The sequence below is a fragment of the Merops nubicus genome, unplaced genomic scaffold (assembly GCF_000691845.1).
Source record: "Merops nubicus isolate BGI_N331 unplaced genomic scaffold, ASM69184v1 scaffold29396, whole genome shotgun sequence".
NCBI lineage: Eukaryota > Metazoa > Chordata > Aves > Coraciiformes > Meropidae > Merops > Merops nubicus.
Window position 1 is genome coordinate 18,766 of NW_008613390.1, and position 23,338 is coordinate 42,103.

The 23,338-nt window shown below is 38.0% G+C and overlaps 1 protein-coding gene across 1 annotated transcript in view; it reads right to left on the reverse strand.

Moving 5' to 3' along the window:
- LOC103774489 (nesprin-1-like) overlaps nt 1-23,338 on the reverse strand; it is a gene marked incomplete at both ends in the record, with an annotated part of 62,160 nt that overhangs the window by 16,786 nt on the left and 22,036 nt on the right. Inside the window, 15 exons of the mRNA XM_008941899.1 lie at nt 31-227; nt 3,053-3,184; nt 3,638-3,811; nt 4,489-4,689; nt 5,456-5,581; nt 6,407-6,526; nt 7,747-7,848; nt 9,453-9,662; nt 10,541-10,696; nt 10,859-10,993; nt 11,778-11,928; nt 13,136-13,242; nt 13,857-13,988; nt 18,868-19,059; nt 20,922-21,095. Coding sequence (XP_008940147.1) covers nt 31-227; nt 3,053-3,184; nt 3,638-3,811; nt 4,489-4,689; nt 5,456-5,581; nt 6,407-6,526; nt 7,747-7,848; nt 9,453-9,662; nt 10,541-10,696; nt 10,859-10,993; nt 11,778-11,928; nt 13,136-13,242; nt 13,857-13,988; nt 18,868-19,059; nt 20,922-21,095 — 2,309 coding nt within the window. The remainder of the gene's footprint in view (nt 1-30; nt 228-3,052; nt 3,185-3,637; nt 3,812-4,488; nt 4,690-5,455; nt 5,582-6,406; nt 6,527-7,746; nt 7,849-9,452; nt 9,663-10,540; nt 10,697-10,858; nt 10,994-11,777; nt 11,929-13,135; nt 13,243-13,856; nt 13,989-18,867; nt 19,060-20,921; nt 21,096-23,338) is intronic.

Here is a 23,338-nt window from a genome sequence, read left to right on the forward strand (position 1 = left end):
TAATTATACTGTCCACTACACAAAGCTTACCTTGTCCAGTGCTTTAGTATTGTCTCCAGCCTGTGAAGCTCCTTAGTAACCTTGCTGCTGTTACTTAACCAGCGTTCTCCTAGTTGGTTCAGTTGACTTTCGAGATCTGAGCAGCTAACAGAAAAAAGGAGCCTTTTCCCATCATCTAGCACTTGGTATAATTTAGCTTGGTATTCAGTCAGGTTAGATCTCAGATGCTGTAATGACAGAGGAGATGGTTAGATAGCTCTGCAGGTCTCCGCTACCATACTTTCTCAACACTTATTCTTTTATTGCATTTTGTAACACATCCAATGTCACCATGGCACATCATATTTTTTCCCCTCCACTCCAGCTCTAGAACTCTCTGAGAACGTGAACCATCATGCAGGTAACCTGCTCAAAAGATGAATATCCTGTCACAAAATCTCTCACCTAAGTATGTCTACTAACACTTCCTTATGATGAAGTCCTCCTTGGTGTAGATATTTTACACTTGAACAATTTCAAAAGAACCTTAATGGGACAACACCATTTCTGAGAGAAGCTGATTAAAATGTCAGAACTTAGTCTACCATTTGCTGAAAACTCTACTGCAATGAAAGTTAAAGGTTCAAAATTCAAGTTTTTAACAGTGGACACTCCAGCCCTTCCAATGCTTATCTTCAGCTCTCTGGTCATCTAACCCTTTTTTTACTCATCTACCCTCCTGCTATCCATGGCTACAAAAGAGATCACCCCACCCATCTCAATCACTTAACAGAGAAGCTAACTGTTACAACAAAATAAAGCAAAAAAGGTATTGAAAAATTAAAGACTGTTAATATTGTTACTCTGAATACAACCTGAGTCAGAGACAGATTTCCTTTAAATGGTGACTTGTGGATGGATAAAGAATATATATATGTGGATAAATGTACCTGCTAACTTCCACTATCATTACACACATAGTGTGGATTTTAAAAACATCTGTATATTTGAGAAAGTTTGAGCACGAAATGTACATGCATTCCTATTTTTCAGTTCCACTGAAACTAATCTGATCTACAAATCTACCATTCTCATGGTGAGTACATAAACTTTCTATTGCTCTTCTCTTTTTCTTTCTCACATACAGCTCTAATAACTTCAGAGAATTTTATATGAAAATATATATGGGTGTCTGTGTGTATACTTACATATAACTTATATACACAAACAAATTTATAACTCCTGGATAGTAGCATAAAAAAACGCTAAGATTACCATAAAATAATGTCAGATTTTTAACCTTAGTGTTGTCACAGAGAGAGGGAAAAAAAAAAACACAAAAAAACCCCACCATCTACTAAAATTATGCCTTTGCAGAGTCTGAGAATCTGGACCTGAATAACCTAATTTATGCAACTCACAAGAGAAACAAAACAGGAAAAATCATTTAGGGTCAGGACAGACAGATACAATGCCTACCATTAAACAAAACTAAAACAAAATCCACACACAATAGATTGATTAAGTTCTCATACCATTGTAAAAGCAGAGAGCTGTTTACTAAAATAACAATACATATAACAAATGCAGAGTAGATGAGAAGTCAATTTGCAAGAAAAATTTAGCAGACATCTTTTCTGTCAAAACAAGGAAACAACAACAACAAAAAAAACCACCCCAACCAAAGTGTCTGGTGCATAATGAGACAAAGACAAAACATTACACCACAATGCTAATTTTAAGAAATGAAAAAAAAGAGTGTGGTAGAAAACCTGCATTTAAACTACTAGCTCTTGTTGCATTTGAGGAGGAAGGCAACTTGGGAAAAATCATGGAGCACATCCTCTTAGAATCCATTTTCAAGGACAGAGGACCAAACGGTCATCAGAAATTCTGCTGGGATTCACTAACTTGGCAACCTTTTAAGACAAAATTACTGTCTCTGTGGATGAGACTGGCTTTAGGACAGCCTTTGACACTGTCTCTCACAGGACCCTCCTCTGGAAGAAGAGAGAATGCAGGCTGGATAAGTGAACTGTTACAGGGTTTGAAAACTAGCTGCATGACCAGTCTCAAACGTAAGGGATCAAAGGCTTGATGTCTGCCTGGCAGACTGTGATGGACTGACTATTCCAGAGAATGTTGATACTTGCATCCAAACATCTTCACCATCTTCAGTAATAACATGGATGACGACAGAGAGCTCTCCCTCAGTAAATTTGTGGTTCACTACTAAATTAGGGAGAGTGGTTGAGACAAAACATGTCACATATAGTCCAGAGATACTTTGATAAGCTTGAGGATGGAGGCAGTAGAAACCTTAGAAGGCTCAAGAAGTGCAAATTCTGCACCTTGGGCAGGCTAACCCTGTTTCTCAGCACAGGCTAGGAAGGCAATGGCCTGTGTACTTTACCTAGCATGTTCCATAACCAATACATCAACAAGGCAAGGCACAGAATTGGCCTACCTAGGACTGTGAACAACTGAGTTGAGTTACTTTATTATTCTCATCTACATGGTGCTGATGAGGCCACATCTAGTGCATATGATTCTGCTCTGTCCCCACCTCCCACCTAGTTCAAGAAGAAGGAAGTAGTAAGAGTCTGGCATAGAGTTATTAAGATATTTAGGGACCTAGAGCACATGTCCTTTGAAAAGAGGCTGATGGAGGTGTGCTTATTTTAGAAAAATAGCACAAACAGGCATCTAAGGGTCAGTCCAACAAAGGTCTACAACTATTTGGAGTAGAATTAAAAAGATGATAGAGGTACGTGCTCCTCAGGAGTGCCATATGATATAAAAATGACAACAGTAACAAGCTGAAAGTTGAAGGTTTAGACTGAGCATTATAGAAAATCTTTACAATAGGAGGTGGTGCAGCACTGCAATTGGCCCCCAGCTTGGATGTGGGATCTCCATCATCTGAGTCTCCAAAATTTCCATTTTGTTTCTAAAGCCTTTACTGATTCAGCCCATGGTAACTGTCCTGCTTTGAGAGCAAGGTTGGACAAGATGACCTTCAGAGGCCTCTTTCATAAAATTCCTCCATAAAGAATGTCTGAAAAGTACCAACCTGAAAAAGTGTAATCCGGTCTGCAAGCCTGTCCTCTGTCTCTTCTACCAAACCAACAGTGGGAATGTTACCCTCAACAGACTCCAGCTGCCTGGTAAGTTCCTGGTAATCTTCATCCAGATGCATCCAGGTCTGCAAGCACAAATTATAATGTGGTGAATACTGTAATATGGTGAACATTTAATCTGAGTATCTAGGATTTTTATTACTTGTTTTCTTGATTTGAAATCCTGTAGATGCATGTTCATAAATGTATAGAAATAACAGTACAAATATCCAGGGAGCCTATAAGTCATGATCTCTGTGTCAAGCTCAACTTTTGGTTAGAACACAAGGATAAAGCTGTCATGATGTCTCTGTCAGCTAAAGCTAAGTAGCCTTTTTAAGTTTAGAGGGACACAACTTGTGTCACCTGAAGGTCACAAGTTAGACAGCAAAAATTACACATAGTCTATCCGTTCCTTGTGTGTATGGCAAAAGGGTCTGATGTCCATCAATTCTGTCCAAGCACAGGAAATAAACGTTATAGAATATCTTTGTGGTTTATCACTGTGGTGGTGCAGAAAAGACCACAGACATTCTCACCTCTAGAATGTATTCCAGCTCCACACCTCGTTTATGAGCCAGCTTTAATACAGCTGAAGCTTGTGTCATTAGCTCTGAATGCGACCGAGTTTCCTTCAAAAGGGCAAAGCTACTCATCTTTCTAAAGAGTGTTTCCGTCAGGATCATGTGAGACTCCAATCCCTGAAAATACTCCTGAGAAAATTTGAGTGTGAGAGGGTAAAGTGGGAACAGAAAAGAGAAAGTGCAATGGTTACTCAGTTCAATACCACTAAAGCAACAGTTTAAGACAAGAGCAGTACAATCAAGTATCTATAGACACAGAATAAGGTAAACTTTAAACTCCACCAACATATCACAAAATCCAACCCACAACTTAAAAAGGACAATGGCCTTTTTAAAGAAAGAAAGAGGTCATCCTTTCCAGGCAAACTCCTTCCCAACTCTCATTCCAATAATAACAGTAGCTTAAATCAGATATACACCACCAAAACAATCTGCCTAATAAAAAAAGTGTGTAAAAGTCTTGTTATATTTTGTGGATGCTGCTAGCAAAAGTAATTTTCTCTTGGAAAAAAAATGGAGTGGTGGATGAAATTGCTATGTAGGAAGACTGGACAAGAATAGGAACTTACAATAAGGAAGAAAATACAATCTACCTGGATTCATCTTCAACAGAGCATTTGAAAGTCACTCAGTCAGAACACTTAATCGATTCCAATTTAAAATACAGTAAGTTTTAATATATCCTACTTTTAACACTGGCCCACCATTCTGAAAAGCTCCTGTACCTTTACAAACAGAAGGTTAGCCGTTTGCTGTGTACAGGATGACAATCATGATTAATCTTGAAATCCACCACAGTTTCTTACCTTATGTTTGTCAAGTAGTGTTTGAACCTCTTCCTTAGAAGCCACAATCATTTTCTGGTCACCAGCCATCTTCTCCTGACCTGTTTCTACCAGGTCTGCCAGGTCCTGCAAAGCCCGTTCATACTGCCTCTTAAGAGCCAGATTCTGGTTCAGGTCACTCCGTCTGGATGCAACGATCATCATCAGCTCATCATACTTGTCCTTGGAGGAAAAGAGCAGCAATGGTATTTTGCACCTTATGCATGTCTTTGAGAAGCAATCTTGCTGTTCCTGTATTCCTCTGTGAATACTAGCAGAATAACATCTATTCCCAGCTCAAAAAGACTGTGCAGATATACGGACTTCATTGATAAATTAACAACTTGCCATTTAAAGAGAAAAAAGAAGCCAGACCTGCAAATTTTTCAAGTTTATGCATCTGGGAACAAAGCAGAATCCCAAAGGTTTGTATTAAGTAGCAAAGCAGGGTGATTTGGCTCTAAGTCATCAAACCAGAGATTACTGTGTGGCTACCGGACACTGCAGATGCTGTTTACATTTTGCTTATAACAGAGGGTTGGATGTACTCCATTATGGCTACAGACTACAGGCGTCTCAAAGTCAAATTTGTTTCCTTCTCCTTCTTCCTACCCCAGTAGCTTACTGGTAGCAAGCAAGATGCATACCACTTGTAGTATAAAAAAAAAAAAAAAAAAAAAGAACAGATGTAAAATAGCAATATATTTTATACAGAACACTAAAATATAGTGCAGTTTGTATTTCACAGTGTGCCCATACTGCCAAATTACAAGATGAGCCCAAAGGAAGAGTCTCAACAGTTCCCATGTGCTATTACTCATTTTGTATATCTCAGACAAAAAATTGAGAATAACCTACAGACAATTTTCTTCACCTACAGACGATTTTCTTCACCTGAACAGGATTACTTTCTCATTTTAGTTTCAAGAATTGTATTCTCAGAACATACGTCTGATTTTGAGGGCAAGCCCATTCTTTTGACCAAGACAAGACATCCAGAAACTAATGAACCAGTATCCCTATGACCAGCCTGTGCTACAGCAAAGTACCTCCTCTCAGACTGCAGCTGGCTTTCCTAGTTTTAAAGAGGAAAATGTGAGAAGCACAACTGTCAAAAAGGCAAAAGGATGGCTTCTCTAAAAACTGAAATCAAGAGGAGAGGAATATCTAAGTTTAATAATTTTATAAGTTTATGGTCCAGTGTCAGCTGTTTTCTTTGCTTCCAATTTATTACGTCATAAAGAGTAAATTTCAGTTCTAAACCTTCTCTTTGACATTTCCTTAAGCATTCCCCTGCCTCAGCACCAAAATGCTCACAAAGGAGTTTCAACAGCCTTATGCAAGTTCTGGATCAATTGTCCACATGTATCTACATTAGAGAGCCTTAAGATAGAGCCCTGCTACTTATGTGTGTTCAAAACCAAAACTAACTGGAAGTATGCAGGAATATGAGAGGTGTTCTAGTAAAAGCAGAACATTTACAGTGTCATGTCACACTTAAGTATCTTTTCCCTTTCACCCCTCTTCTCTCTCCTTTTTTTTTTTTAAATGACAGATGTGAGTGAGAACTAAACCCCACATTGTGAGACATCAGTGAGAACAGGGATCAACCTTCAGCATTTACATTCACAGGCTTAACTTTATTTGAACAAGGACTCAACAAGAGCTGAAAGGAAACAGTTTTGTTTGACTTTATGATTTGTGTTGCTAACAATAGAGATGTTAGAAAACTTGAAAATGCAAACGGAGAAAAACTAGATGAATCACAGAGAAAATAATCTTTTATACACACTGTGATGCTTAAGTACTCTTCCATAAAGTGCCTTATGAGCAATAAAAGGACCATACTAATACATTTGATATGACTAGACAGGCCTATGATGGAACTTACAAACCATACCTGGATCTTAGACAGCTCTTGCACAGAAGATTGGTCAATCTGTAGCTTGTCTACACGCTTCTTTAATTCATTGATTTCAGCATCTAGTTCCTTCAAACCTTCCTCTGCCTGCCGAATGACCTGTATTTGAAAATTACATCACTTAGCTATATGGTAATATTTTCTGTTTTCTGCTTGAAGTATTAAGTCCCTCAGTCTGCTGATTCAATGGAAGCTACAAGCTCTCCTTGGTCTTCCAGCCTAGGATTCTCCACTAAAACAGATTACAACTATAACAAAATTAAAAGCACAAGGTAGACTCCTGTAGTTGAAATCCTTTGTTAAGGTCCTTTCTTGAAAACTGCATTACAAATATGCTTAAACTATATGAGTAGCACTCCTGACTCTCAGTAATGCAGAGTATGCACAATACAGTCACTAAACTTAGACTTCATGCAAGCTAAGCTACCTAGCAGATTAAGGGCTTTATTTCTATTCCTCAGTCAGATTTTGAACAAAGAGCGACACCTTTAAATTTAAATTTTTATCAAGTCAGACAGGTATTCAGAAACAAATCAATTCAGTTGCTTTTGTAATCATCTTTTTTCCCCATTTGGTACTTAAATTAATCATACAGCAGGTAAATTTTGACCAAACTTTTGCATCACGGAAGAAAGAAAAGAAAGACAAGGAGTGCCAGCTCTCTTACTCCTACAGGAGACTTAAAATTCCTTCAGAATTTGATTATTGGTATATTAAGCCCAGTATATATGTTTAGCTGAAGGATAAGTTTCCTCCTTTCAGTCACCAGACATCAGTAGCTCTTGGGCAACAAAAAACATTTGTAGAAAGTAGACCTTAGCATACATCTTTTACTTTTCTCATTGACAAAACAGAAAAAAGGAAACAGGAAATATTTTGTTATATTGATAATTAATTATTCATCAGGTAATTCCTTATAAAGAAAAAAGGATTATTGCCTAAAATTAAAATAAATAACAGCCAAGATATTACTATAAACCACTGCAGAAGAAACTACCTTACATTTTTAATTAAATGTAATAGCCAAAGAATTTAGACTTTCTTGGGTTCTTGAAGTTTTCTTTCTTTCAAATACTGCCCAATGTATGGATAATTAGATCAGCTGGGGAGATAATAAAGACAGTTTGTGCTGTTTGTTTTCTTGTTTGCCTTTTTTTTAAATAAAAATGTGTAGTACACTCTTGGAAGCAATCATTTTCATATACTTTATGTGAACACGTATGCTCTCCAATAAAAGCAACTGTCCTCTAGAATACATTTACTTCAAATAGAAACTTTACCTCTTCCCCCCTCCCCAACTACTAGACATTTGGTAATACCTCCATTTGTTCTGTTTCTGGTCTCTCGACTGCCTCTGCTAGTTTCTGTAGAACTAAGTATTTGTTATCAGCCACTGATGTAAATAGGAGCTTCAGATCATTCTATAGGAGACAACAACAACAACAAATTATAGCAAATCACAGCACAAAACAACTGAAAAATATTTTATGTTCCAAAAAGTTTAGTGTGTTACAATGTTACAATGTCTGCCTTAAGATGTAAAGTCTATTCAAAATTTGAAACATCACAATTAGCCAATGCAAAATATTTAACATTGGCAAAAACCCGTTACTGGATATATATGAGCTAAAAACTAAACTCCTATTCAAAACAACCTGTGAACACACTTCTGCTTTTGCCGTCCAGTGAAAATTAACAAGGGTCATGAGCTTCATTTAACAAGAACATGGCATTCTTGTCTAGTTTATTCAACCACACACACTTGTAAACAAGATATCTTTAACTTTTTAAGGCAAGTTTTTTTCATTACAAACTTGAACAAATGTAACCTAGTAGTAAGCAAGGCTTCAAAACATTCTTGAGTTAACTGCACATGACACTTTTAGAGTACCTTATCAGACCAGAAATGTAAATATTACCTAAAATATTTGGTAAACTACAATCAAAAATTACTTTTTTCCACTTGCATTCATCACAAAAGAAAATTATCAACACATTTTTCCAAGACTTTCAGCATTAAATAAGAGGTGGATTACTGATTTATTTTTTTTTATGCAGTAATTCTTTTAAATACTAAATATCTCTGGTATAACAATAATGGATTCTAAAACCAGGATTCTAATCAACTTGTCTGCTTTCTTAGCAAAGGAAGGCCTTTCACTGAAAAATGTTTTTTTTTAATTTTTTTTTAAATTTTTTTTCTCCTATCTACTACAGAGGAAAGGTCATGGAATTTAGAAAGAAATCCTGCAGTAACAATCTATTAAATGACAGTCCTAATCTAAAGACACCAGGAAGCTATTTCCTATTTTTTTTTGTTGTTGTAATTTATGTTTTTTTCAGTAAAACTAAACCATACTCGTGGCTTTATATGATAATAATAGGAGAGAAGGTAAAGACCAAGTAAGATCTGAAAGCATTTCTGAACTCAATTTTAAAAATGCTTTAGTTTAGTTTAGAAATTCAGAAATTTTTAAACTTTAGTTTATAAATCTGAACTCAGATTTCTAGAAGTGCATATTTCATTATATCATTTTTTCTGCTTTGCTCAATACAGGGAGCTGGAGACACAAGCTCTTATGGAGTAATGGAATAGGTTAAAGATGATCAGAAAGGTAGGATTCAGTATTATGTTTTCTACCCTACATCTGCTGATAAAAGCGGTGATCACTTATAAAATTGTTAAATGTACAGAGTGAAACTCTAAAGTCACTTTTTCTCCTTTGAGACCAGGAGTCAACAATTTTCTTTTATGCAATGCCAGCAGGGTAAGAAAATATGGGATGAATGATCACAACAACTGCACAAGTTGCAGAAGGCCTCTATCAGACACTTCAAATTTCGGATCATGATTTGGGTGCCAAGTTTTGCATAGCTTAGGAAGAAGTCTGATTTTTCAGTAAAAACCTGTGACAACCTTGTTCTTTTGATATGTTACCAAAAATCCTCATTGCTTTGAGAATCACATCTTCTACATCCCCATTTGACATGTACCCGTGTTAATTCCTTCAGACGCGCATCATACCTTGAAAGTCACGATTTGCTGGAGCCGTCCTTTCATCTGTTGGCATCTCTGATTTACTACTGACTCCAGTAAGGTCAATCTTCTCAGGAGACAATCCAAAGTGTCATCTATAATATCCCTGTTATCACCATTCTCAGGAAACAGCTGAGCAAATAAATTCTTGTTCTTATCCATTTCTTCCGTTATGTCTTTGATTTCCTTGGCAAGAGACTGATTTTGTAGAAAACAAAACAAAGTGACAATCAGACATTCTTGAAAGCAGGCAAACATATTGCCATAATCATTGCCAATTTTGCAGTGACACAGTGACTTTTTTACATTGTTAATATACACACACTAGACAAAGTTATGCAGCTACGGTATCTCTGACAAAATGACCCCAGACTGCTCTGTGGAAAACAAATGCTGAAACAAAATGATATAGAATCGTAGAATGGTTTAGGTTGCAATATACCTTTAAATACCATCTAGTCCAAGCCCTCTGCAATGAGCAGGGACATCTTTAACTAGATCAGGTTGCTCAGAGCCCCGTTCAACCTGACCCTGAATGTTTCTGTAGATGAAGCATCTGCCATCTCGCTGGGCAACCTGTGCCAATGTTTCACCACCCTCACTGTACAAAAACTCCTCCTTATATCTAACCTGAATCTATCCTCCTTCAGTTTAAAACCATTACCCCTTGTCCTATTGCATCTCTCTCCCCCCAGTCCCCTCTCCCCTTTTCCTCCCCACCCATTTCATGTTGATCAATTTGTACTGTTTATATATCCCAAAGCATTCCACCCTCTCTTTCACTTTATTTCACTTTCAGCATTGTAATGTTTGCCAACACTTAGCAAAGATGTTAAACAGAAGAAAAGTTCTATAATTCTCTTCTGACTAGGCAAAATTTGGGTCAACTGCTGCTTTCTGCAATGTTCTCTACAGTCAATAACATTAATTCCACCAGTAGCAGAATACTGCAATTACACAGAGATTAGGAAAGCAACATGTCACTTATCCAGGGTTCTAATATTTTCTTTCTAAACACTACATAATATGGAACCCTATTGGCAATTTAAAGAAAGTCCTATTCACAGATTCTTTACCTCTTGCTTGCAGAGGTATGTTTCTGTTTCTTCCTCTGGCACCAGAGCCGTAGCAACAAAGACCTGTTCTTCCACACCATCCAGCCACAAGGAGGTGGCTGCGACACCATCATACAGCTTCTGTTCGAGATGCAGGCTCTCCTCCACTCGTCCAGCCTGAGGAAAAGAAATCAGAGAAGTCCACAGCAGAAAGACAAGATACTTCTTCTAACCTCTACAATTTGGGAAAGGGCTGGATTTCCAGGTGGGAGCTAGAGGAGTTTTCATTGTAAATGTGGTTCTGCTTGAGAAGAGGTATAAAGACAATGGAAATGCTACCTCAGGTGACGCATCCTTAAAGGCCTGGTTCAATTCAACCAACACTGGTGACACTGCAGATTTATCTTCATCCTGTCCTTCCTCCTTATACAAAGGTATTCCAGATATCAGTCTGTTTGGTCTGCTGTAAAGCTGCTGAGAGAGAAGTACTAATTAGGATGCTTCTACTATATATAGGGCACAAAATTCAGCTATACAGGTTCTACTGCTGACAGCGGGTATCAACAAATAATGCTCATGGACTTCCCATACTGTTCTGTGACATGAATATCTTGAATTAAAAATTTCTCAACATGACGTTCACTAGAAGTGTAGGAAAAATACTTGTGGCCAGAATTAGCAATGACTTGTTTTAACCAAAAACCCAATTAATTACTATTCAATGAATATAAAATATTTAAAACTGTGGAAGCCAAAATATATATATATATAAAGAATAGTGGGCCTAGGTCTATTAACAGTGAAATGGAGGATGTATGTTAATATAGGTCTTGGATTGTTGTCAGTTTAGTGGATTAATCATTGTCTCTTTCAGTAAAAAATTCTGTGGCTGAAATCACTTGTGTGTCACATACCCACTAAGATCAAGAATCGAATGTCACCAGTGTACTGGTCAATTCCAGAGGGATGATTAGTTACAGAATTATCCTGAGTTAGATAAGTAGATCAAAATTCTATCCAAGCCCTTTCTTCCTTTCTGGTTTATTCACCTGAATAGCAGTGCAGTTCAAATCACTTTGAAGAAGAGCAGTGCTAGTGCAAATATGTAATAGTTTTTAAAGATGTCACAAAAATAAATGGTTTCATATTCTTTGCATTAACTACTTCACCTTAAGGCATCTGTTATGCATGTACTGTATCTCATGTTGTGACAACTGGTTTTATAGAGGAAATGCAAAGAGAAATTAGAAATAGCTACCAGCTGTTCTTGTTCCAAAGCTTTCTGAAGCAGTCTCTGCTTGGTATTGAATTCCTGGTTCATGCTTTCCCATTTCACCTTCATCTGTCCTTCAGGTGATGGCTTCTCAGCTTCCAAGCCTAATTCCTCAGACAGCATATTGGGCTTCTCACTGAATGGGATGATATATAATGATTTAACAAGTACAAAACTAGTAAGGTTTAAGGTGTTTATTTCCTCTTTCAGTCAGGAAATTCTACATTTAAATTAAGTGCTGTTTTTTAAAGCTTTTCCTTGCCTTTTTTTTTTTTTCTCAGATAGTAAGACAAAGGATGGTTTGCAACAGCAAGAAATCCTTTCTTGATGGCATAAAATATACTTTCTAAGAAAGGGTTTAGAGTTGAAAGTGCTCATATTAATTAAAAAAAAAAAAACAAACGAACAGACTGAATATATTCTACACTGAAATGTAACCTTTAAACAAGCTTTACTTCAAAGAATGAAATAAAAAAAAAATTATCTGACTCCTAAATCACCTCATTTCTCAAAGTGACAGATACAATCTGATATTTTAATGCAGAACAAACATACGAGTGTACTTTAATAAACAGTGAATTAAGTTCATAATTTTCTGTTTGATTTTTTTTTCTTTCTATACTATAACTTCATGTGACAGAAGGAAGTTTCAAACAGAAGGAGATAAGTACTTTCTGCCATGATAATAAAAAGACCATACTGAATTAACACAAATGTCGAGGAAAAGAACTTATTGAGTACAACTTCTGCCTTCTCTAGGGCAAAAGTCTCTCCCTGTCAGAGCCAATGCTTTTAAAGACATCTACTTACTCTCCAAATGGACAAGTATGCAAGAAAATATAGATCAAAGATGAAATTCAAAATACACGTCTTCAAAAAGAAAAAGATTTACTAACTTCACAAAAAATAAAATTAAGCAGTGAGCATCTCATCTGGGAAGATCTGGTTACAATGGCAGACAACAATGTTTTAGAGATCAGCTATGATTCACATACCAATAAAGCCATAGCAACAGAGTCATTGCTCTTATAATGAATTTGGAGTTACTAATGATTTTGGAGTTACATCCAAAATTACTAGTTTGGAATCATACTAGTGTGATGCTTGATAATAAGAATTAAAGAAATTTCTAAATGCTGAAGGTCATCTATTAGCACAAAAGAGTTTGTATGACTATGTTATCAGAGCCCTAAAATACAAATCAGGATTCCAGTATCCCAGGTGCTGTATAATCATGATAATAGAAGAATTGGAGCATTATATGCAGAAGAGAGGTGTAAACATAAGGATGACACAGCACAGAGATAGAAATCTACTTTGCAGAAGAAAATGTGAAAGCACACCTTATACCCAAGCCTTCTGGGGCACTTTGCTGTGTTAGGATTTCTTCTCCACGGCATGCTACTGACCGAAGCAGATTCTTCTGCTCTTCTAGCTCTTGTTCCAGCTCCTAGCATAACAAGTTACAAAACCCAAAACAAACCTCAGACAGATTATTTTTGCCTTGGAGGTAAATATCTGCACTGCACAACTGTCTTGCAGAGATAGCTGTGCTATTTCTGATGTGGCTTGCTTGAACATTAAAAGCAGTGCAAAATCTCCACCTTGGGACACAGAAAATTTAGGTACATATTGAACTACTGAGTACATGTTGAACTAATTGACTAATGCAGTGCAGTTTCTGGAACCTAACCCAGTGGGGATGTCTGTATATCATGCGACACAATATACCTGGTAATGTATCACTGTTTCTTAAAGACAAAGTTGATTACTATTTTCAGCAAATATCATTAACTCCCTGGAGTAACTTTAAGGGCTGATTCTATTTAATTCTACTAATGGAAAGTGACAGTACAGGAGTAGTTGAGTTGATCAGGGTCACTCAGGAAGTTTAGTCTGCCTGGCTGTTACAGACATAAAATAATGAGCTCAGATGCATCATTATAAGAGCACTAAGAAACAGTGTAAAAAATTAAGATTTCAGTGGAAATATTAACGGGAATGGCTTAGCTACAGCATTAAGCATAGTGTAAAGGTGAATGTAAAAAATTGCAAACCACCAACTTTCTGTTGCTGCAGGGTGCTCTGCTGCTGCTGTGAGCGAGTGGTTCTTGCTTGTGCCAGCCATTCTTGGACACTGGGGCTCTGTGAAGAAACAAAGTCCAAATCGCTCTCCTCCTTTTCTTGTAATGATCCCTGCTTTATAAGAAAGAAATAAAGATTATACAAAATCTCATATATTGCTAGAGGCCTGGCAGGTCCAGCTCATCAACTCAAAACCACATGTAGTGCCTCCTCTCAAGCTGCTGGCTCACACAAATTCTGAAGCAAGCAGTGACTTCTATTCGTCATTGGTTATTAACAAGAAAACAACTCTAAAAATGTAAAAATAAACACACACCGCTGCACTTAGCAGAATCAGACACCTGAGATCAGAGACTGTGGACTGATGTGTTTCTGAAGACTGTTCTGCTTCTAAAAATACCATCAGTGATCTGAAATAGAGGGTGCAGTTTTAACTGGCAATGCAGGAAATCAATGGGTTGTTTCTGCCAGGTTTGTATTCTAATTAAAACTATTTTTTCTCTAATTAAAAGTGAGAGAATGCCAGTTGTCATTCTGGTCAATTTATCAATAAGTATAACTCTATCCATGGTTGTCAGAAACACAGTCAGTTAACAACAGATTATAAGATATGAACAGTAAAAAAAAAAGAGACCAAACCTCAGAATGCTATAATAGAACAGCAAATGACTTCTATCAGTATGTTTTTCCCACGTGAGTGATTAGACAGGCTTTCTGTGTAAGCAAAGGAAAAAAGAGCCAATGCCTTAGCAGTTCCAAAAACTGCTTTAACAATGTCTTGACTTCTGAAATCCGAGGTGACTGTAAATTTAAGTTATTTTAGCAGGCAACGTATTCAAATGTAGGGATTTGAACGTAATAAGTCTAATGTTAAAGACAGACTTGTAGGTCTGCCTACTACACACCTCTGGATTTACTTAATATTACTTGCAAGCACATGATGACTGTACAGTTTGCCTTTTTTTTTTTTTTTTTTTTTTTTAAAAGAGCTTCAAGAGCTAAAGCTATGGCTTAATTCCTCTCCCATTTTGTCTCTATTCATAGAATCATAGAATCCTTTAGGTTGGAAGGGACCTCTAAGATCATCAAGTCCAACCACCGAGCCACCAGGGCTCCAAAGTCCTCTGCTAAAACAGATCAGAATCTGTCAGGGTTGGAAGGGACCACAAGGATCACCCAGTTCCAACCCCTCTGCCATGAGCAGGGACACCTCCCACTAGATCAGGCTGCCCAGAGCCTCATCCAGCCTGGCCTTAAAGACCCCCAGGGATGGGGCCTCAACCACCTCCCTGGGCAACCCATTCCAGGGTCTCACCACTCTCATGGTGAAGAACTTCTTCCTCACATCCAGCCTGAATCTGCCCACTTCCAGCTTTGCCCCATTCCCTTTAGTTCTGTTGTTACTCGACATCCTAAAAAGTCCCTCTCCAGCTTTCTTGTAGGCCCCCCTAAGATACTGAAAGAGACCACAATAAGGTCACCTCGGAGGCTTCTCCTCTCCAGACTGAACAGCCCCAACTCTCTCAGTCTGTCCTCACAGGAGAGCTGCTCCAGCCCTCGGATCATTCTCGTGGCCCTTCTCTGGACACGCTCCAGCAGGTTCACTTCCCTCTTGTACTGGGGGCTCCAGAACTGGATGCAGTACTCCAGGTGGGGTCTCTTTTCCATTTTTTTGGGATTCATATTTTGCTCATGATTCAGTGCTTATTTTAATAAAGAGCAACAAATGATTCAGGCATTACAGCAGGCTCTCCAAAACAAAAGCACCTTGCACCTTCCACAGAGCCTTTGTCTCAAATTGGGCAGGAACTAGCAGAGCCAAAGGTGGCTGAGGAAACCCTTCTTGCCTCACCTGGTGGTCCTTATACTAGCAATTGGGATGGACCTCTGCCACCAGTGTCCCTAGCACTAAGCACTGAAACAGCAGTTTTGTTAAACAGTAGAAGTTAGGTGTAAGATTCCAGTTTTGGAGGAAGATTGAATATACTGGAATTGAAACAACTGGTTAGTGTTAGAGGATATAAAATGTAAGAAGAGCACAACAAGCAAGCAGGTATCTAGAGGTGGAAAGAACCATTAGCCCTTGCTGTATGACATTGCTTTGTTTCACTGAGGATTCAGTTCGCAGGCAAACTGTTATACTTTGTACCAAGTTTCTAGAAAAAACTGACATGGTTGAAGTGTGAACAGTGTCATTATACGATATCAGATTAGGCAAAGAAAATATTATGTGAGGGAAAAGAGGGTATAAAATGTTGTTGGTTTTTTTTCTTTTAAAAATAAGAAAAAAACAATTTTGTGTGAACTGTAAAAAAAACCAACCAACCAACCAACCAACCAAAAAACCCCAAACCAAAACCACTGCCTCAATTTATATGCTCCAGGTACAATAGTTGTTCAACTTGTAACTTCCTTTAGACAATGGTATCATTGCATTTGGGCAGACTGATTGATTTTGAGTCTTCTCTGGGAAGAGGGTTAAGAATTTTGGAGTTAGAAAAATAAATAGTAGTCTCACAGTTCCTGCAATAGCAGAGTGTAAAAGGGATTTTGGCATTTTTGGATGCAATGAGGTTTTGCAAATATGGCATCATGTATACTTTTTAGATCAAAATTATTTGTGACGCAGATTTTACCACTCTCAAACCTCAGAATATAAGTTTGAAAAAATACACTTGCATTTTCATTTGAATTCTATCTGAAGGAATTGTATTAGGTTTACTTTAAATAGCCAGGGAAATAAATGCTTGAAGCTGCTGGTCTTAGGGACTACCCAGTCCTGCACAAAAACAATTGGAAAATCCATGAAGAAAATAGTGGTAAAATTGATCTTTCAGTGAGTTCAGCATTGTACAAACTTGTATCAGCCACAATTTTCTTGTGGAACTGATGTCCCTCCCACACACAGAGGGATAAAAAATAACAAAACACTGGGTTTTTTACTGCAAATTACATTCTACCTCTTTGACAATTTATTTTTATTGATTCTAAGTGACAGAATTTAGTATATAACAGTAATAAGACAATGTTTTGTACATCGTCCAAAGTGCTTGAAAAAGTCAAATTTGAATCAATGTACTCTGAAACTGTCTTGATCCAGCAGGTTTCTGATTAGTGCTTTATTTAATGAATAAAGGATTTAGTCTCCAAATTACTTTTTCCATATCATTAGTGACACTAATTAATTAAAATTAGAAGGAAACCTCAAGTTGCTGTGAGAAAATCACAGAACCTCACTGGCTTCTAAAACCTATTGTGCCACAGGACTAACAGATATAATGAAATATTGCTTTAAAGGACAATATAGCTAAGTTTTCACAATGCTCTTGATCTTACTGCAGCTTGGATGGGTACTTCTTTTCCTGGGTGCAGGCCACTCTACTCCTCTAAGCCATTACAAAGTTAACAATACGTCTAGTGATATAAGTCTGAGTTTCTTGCATGTATGAGCAACAATGCTGTTAGCATATAATGTTTCTCCGGGTTAATAATAGCAGTGGAAAAGAATTAGTGCATTTCTGGGCTGCTGATGCTTGGAGCCTCAGTCCATAAGAAATATTTTATGCCCAATTGTTTGGAAAAGACATTATAGAATTCCTCATTTGAAAAAAAAAAAAAATGCCCAGTGAAAATTTGAAGATGTTATAATGCCTATATCTGCTTTTTCCACTATCTATAAATAAGTCCAAAAAAGGCTTGCAATTCCTAAATAAACTTGTCTTGAACATCGGTAGCATCTTAAATGTTTCATACTCTACATCTAGAAATCATTTGTTATTTTTTATATTAGAAAAGCATCCAAAACTGTATTTTAAAAGTTTAAGTAAATTACACCATTGTATTTTTAATGCAGTATTTAAAATACAGTATGTATATTTTAAAATTAATCAAACAAATCTGTGATGCCTTTTTACTTCACAAGTAATACATCAGAAAATAGTATTATATGCCTAGACAATAACACTTCTCATTTGCCTAATCATGAGGTTTAATATGCAAGAAAAATGTTCAGATTACTTCAAGTTAGAGGTAATAGGAATAAATACCTGGGGTTTTTAGTTCCTTTTTGTGTGTGTGTTTGTTAGTTTGAGTTTGGTTTTCTGGGGGATTTTTTTAAAGCATGTTATGTTTTATAGTTATCCAGTTGCTTTGGACTAAAAATAGTTCTTAGCACATCAAGTGACTTCTCAAGCTAACCTCTCAGTAGACTTTAATCTGCATTACAAGCTAGAAATCTTTGAAGCTTATCATGTTTAGTTTGCACAGCAAAGCCCAGAAAAGAAGTAAAAGAAAAAGAGGGAGAGAGTCACAGCAGGGCAAGCAAATTCAAAACCAGTCAGTCACATTACATAGTTGGGTTTCTTGTGTGTATTCATCTCTCCATGTGCTAGTTTAACCTAAAGAATGACCAAAAATACCTGTTAAATAAAAGGAACTGGTTGCAATAACAGACAAATGCTACTAGGACCAGAACAAGACTGAGGATAAATGTAACTTTGTTTATATAATATTTTCTGTGGTGTAATGATGTCTCCAAGTATTACTCACTTTTACAAATGTTTCGTTATCATGATGTTATCTGCTCATTGCATTGTGCATGCTGTGTGGAGGGAAGCACGTATTTAGGATTGGTCTTTTGTTGGTGGAGGGATCCTGCTGCAAAGCACATGCAGTCTAAAGGGTCTTGGAACAGGAACAGACTATATGCAGACCAAGCTAACAATCTATCTACTTTATTATTGCCCTTTCAGTGAAAATAGTGAGGTTAGGATAGTTTCACCATGAAGTGGTGCTGTTAACTTGAATATGATAAGCTAAAGCTTGCTAGCCAGTTCTTTATTTTGGAGTGTAATTCTATTTACTAACTCAAGATGAATAGCCCAAACTAAACCAGTAAAATACTTTTATTCCTTTTCTCAGTTGCATAAAACTGCTGTGAAATTCACTGATCTCCTGCCCATCATGAAGCCAGTTAGAAAGAGCCACTTACCCGAATGTTGATCTGTTTGTCGTGGAGCACCCTCTGCAGCTCCAGAAGGCTGCCCTTCAGCGTCCTGAGCTTCACAGCCAGCTGTTCTGCCTCGTCCTTGGTGTGAGCCTTCCCTTCCATAAGCAAGTTCTCGTTGTGCACAGACAACTCTGACAAGGCTACCACCTTCTGCTCTATTTCAACCAGCATGTTCTGCAGCAGCAAGAACAAAGAACCAAATTCATACATTTTCCAGCATCTGTCACGTTTTCTGGCAAGACGACCTGTGGCCTACCTCACCCGTCACCAAACTAAGGGCAAATCAGATTATCACTGCTTTGCCTTCCAGTCCCTTTCAGAGTCCTTAGGAATATGCTTGCAAATGTCTGCATTTGCCATTTCTGTCTGCAACCTTTCTCAAAACAGGAAATTAAAAAGTTATTTGAAAAAAAGGATTTGTTGCAGAGGAGATGCTCTTTATTTGCACATTAATTATAAGAGTGGCTAAGATGCTAGACTGACACCCATAATGAAAAGAAGCAGAGCATGCAGCTAGAGTTACTTCTTTCCTCTTCTTTCGGGTACACTTAGTGGAATGCTTCCTACCTCCTCCTATGTGTTGCTCTGGCTGCCGTTGATAAGCTTGTCCTCTCACTATTTGCTCTTTCTGATTGGTGCATGATGGACTTAAGGATTTCTGTATAATCCTCTTTAGTCTAAAGAGAGACTTAAAGTGGCAAATCTCTGGCATGTTTATTCTCAAAAGCTACTTTCCTGACATTCCATTAACCATTCATGTCTTGCAGACATACTGCATATTTTAATTTTCAAAACTCATAGCTCACGCAATTCTTGCTCAAAAACCTAGTCTGACATCAAATGGTTTTGTTTCCATAGCAGTCATGAGGTATAAACTTGCAATACTTCTGAAGGAATATGTGCAGGATAAGATAGTCTCTAAATAAAGTGGAAAAAATACAGGACTTTATATAACACCTACGGTATCATGATTTTAAGAATCAGCAAAAGAACAGCAGTATTCACTTTTCCATAATGTTTACTGTTCTTTTTGAGTTTCCTACAGATTATAATTAAAAAATACTGCTTTGTATAAGTTTGCAGGTTTATCTATATACAACAAACAGCTCTCAAGGATGAATGATGAAAGAACACTTGCAACTGAGCAGGCTGAAAAAGAAGTAATGTCAGTGGAAATTTAACTAGATGTTTAATTTTATCAGACTTACATGAAACTTAACTTGTACTTACCCTAAAATACCAAGATCCTCATCCTTTAGTATGGAAAAGGATCTTTTGCCCATCTGTCTCTTGTCTAACTTGTAAATTTAATTGTAAGTTCTAAACTCTCATCTAAAAATTGAAATCTCCCACTAATTGGAGAACTTGGATGTTATGATTGATCCAAGTCTTGTTAATGAAAGTGTATGCAATTACTCCTATTGCAGCAAAATGTTTTCCTCAGTTGTTTTGGTATTCTGGGTTGATTAATATTACACTCATAAAAGTAGTAACTACTGATGATTATACTTTACATTTGAACGTGGGCAAGGTTTACTCCTGAACACAACACTATTCCAGTCACCACGGGGAGTGCTGGAAAAGAAGGAGTAGGAAAGCATACTACAGGTGTTTTAATACCTACCAAGTGAGCTGTTCAACAACTCTAGCTTTAGCAGAACAAAAACCAGTAAGTGAAGCAAATACAAAGCCTTCAAAGCACAACAAAATGCCCTCCAAAAATTGTACAGCTTCAAATGGTCTCGCGGTCAGGATACCTCATTTTCCTGCTGCTATGTTTAAATGTGCGCTCTAAAGCACTGTTTGCACCCTTTAAGAAGAAACAAAACCAGGCCATATTTTATCTTACAAATCACTGGTGAAGCTACCTGAGCATATATGAGATGCTAAAGAACTCAAAAACTTCTTCCCTACTAATATGCTGGCTCACCCCACTCAATAATGGGCTTAACATTAATGCTCCATATTTGTCTCTTCATTCAGATAAAGATATGTCCATTCTGTTCATCTAAACATTACAGGACTGGTAATTTTACCTGACAGTCCACCAGCTGTGCTTCCATGTCCATAGGTTCCTCAGTAGTAACCAGAGCAGTGTCCAGTGTTGCTCGGGTACTCAGTAGCCAGTGGTCAAGCTCATCAGCTTCACAACGGTACCTTTGAAGAGCTTGCTCTTGCCGCTGTTCTTCCAGCTGCTCATTCAGTTTTTCCTAGAAGTACAAATTATATATATATTTTTTTTTTAAAAGAAAGAGACTACAATAGTCACCTTTTAAAAAATTTCCCTCTCTGTCTTTCCTAACTTCTGTATAGTATTTTTAAACCATAATAAGCCCTTTCCTTCAGAACATGGAAAACTTTGCAAAAATATTATTGCTTTCTGTTGATGTGCATCCTTTGCTCGTGACTGAAAACCTGTTTCAGTTCAGTCACTGTATTTCTACTTCCTTCAGAAGATTTGCTCAACCTGCACAGCACTGTTTGCTTAGGGAGAAAGATGCATGGGGATGGAGAGCTGGGAGTGGGCTGCAGGGAAATGAGACCAGTTTGGGGTTTTTCATTCTTTTTTTTTTTTTGGTGTGGTTTGTTTTGGATTTTTGTTTGGGGTTTTGTTTGTTTGTTTGTTTTGTTTTGTTTTGTTTTGGCAGCAGCAGGCTATTAGATAGCCTGATTGTCTCTCAAGAGAGGCACAAGAAGCATACTTCAAGGACCAGAGTAGTAGTGGGCCTTTGGTGTAGGCACTGTAGGCAAAGAGAAGACTGAAGAACTGTCTATGCTGTCCAGCCTCTTGAAGGATCCCTGTTGCCATGGGATATGGAAGGACATGAAGCTCCAAAGGTTGCTGCAGCAACTGCAAGGGGGCAACAGAGACTCCCTGCCTCCATCTGTCAGCTGGTCCATCCGTTGGAAAGATGAGGAGTGATCGGGAAGACTTGTGTAGTCCCATATATATTTGAAAACTGGCTGAATAGCTGGGCCCAGAGGATAATGATCAGCGGCACAAAGTCTAGTGAGGGGCCAGTAACAAGCCTCAGCAAGTTTACTGATAACACAAAATAGTAGGAGTAGCTGATAGAACAGAGGGTTGTGCTGCCATCCAGATGGACCCTGACAGGCTGAAGATCTAGGCTGATAGGAACCCTCATGAAGTTGAACAACAGGAAGTGCTAAGTCCTGCACTTGGGGAAGAACAACCTCAGGCACCAGTATATGCTGGAGGCTGACCAGCTGGAAAGCAGCTTGGCAGAAAAGGACCTGGGGGTCCTGGTGGACATTAAGTTGACCATGAGTCAGCAACAGGAGCCTGTGGCAAAGAAGTTTAGTGGTATCCCAGGCTGCATTAAGAGGAACGTTGCAGCAGGTTGAGGGAGGTTATCCTCCACCTCTACTTAACACTGGTGAGCCACACCTGGAGTACTGTGTCCAGTTCTGGGATCCCCAGTTCAAGAGAGATAGAGAGCTCTGGAGAGAGTAGAAGGGGTGTTTTGGGAGTAAGAAACAGATGCAATGGAATGGTCAGAGGGTACTTAGATGTATCAGATATTGTGGAACCTAAGAATGCTGCATATGATGTGGAACAAGGGGAGAAATTTGTACTAGATCTGGCTGGGATGGAGTTAACTTCATCACAGCCTGTAGGGTGCTGTGCTTTGCAGCTGTGGCTAAAACTGTGCTGATAACACAGCAATGTTTTGGCTATTGCTGAACAATGTTTGCACAGCACTAAGGCTTTCTTCCCAACTGCCTCTTGCGAAAGCCAGCAGGCTAGGGGATGGGCAAAAGGCTGGGAGAGGACACAGGCAGGACAGCTATCCCAACTGACCAGAGGGATATTCTATACAGTACGAGATCATGCTCAGCAGTAAAAGCTCAGAGGAAGGAGGCAGGGGCTGGTGGGGGGGCAGGGAAGCATTTGTGGTTATGGTGTTTGCCTTCCCAAGCAACTGTTACATGTGCCGAGACCCTGCTTTCCAGGAAAGTGGACAAACATCTTCCTCCTGATGGGACGGCAATGAATAAGTTACTCACTGTCTTTTGCTTGCACGCACAGCTTTTCCTTACCCTATTAAGCTGTTACTATCTCAATACATGAGTCTTTTTGCCTGTCCTTTATTTTCTCCCCATCCCAAGGGAGAGTGGGGAAGAGTGGGTGTTTGGCTGCTGACCAGGGTCAACCCACCACAATTCTGTAAGGAAAGTCAGACCTGTATGTGCAGTGCAAATCTCTCACACAGGTAAGTGTTTGTACAGCTTTTCAGAATGCTTCATTTTAATGGGAAAATTAATAATTTCATGTTAGAATAATTTAAAGAATAATTATAGTTGTTAAGAGTCCTAAATAATCCAGAGCTGAACAGTTCCTAAGGTCTAGTGACTTAAATTAGGTCCACAGAAAGAACAATATTACCAATCCACATCCTGTTCTAGTTGTATTTCTACATTTGCATTCCTG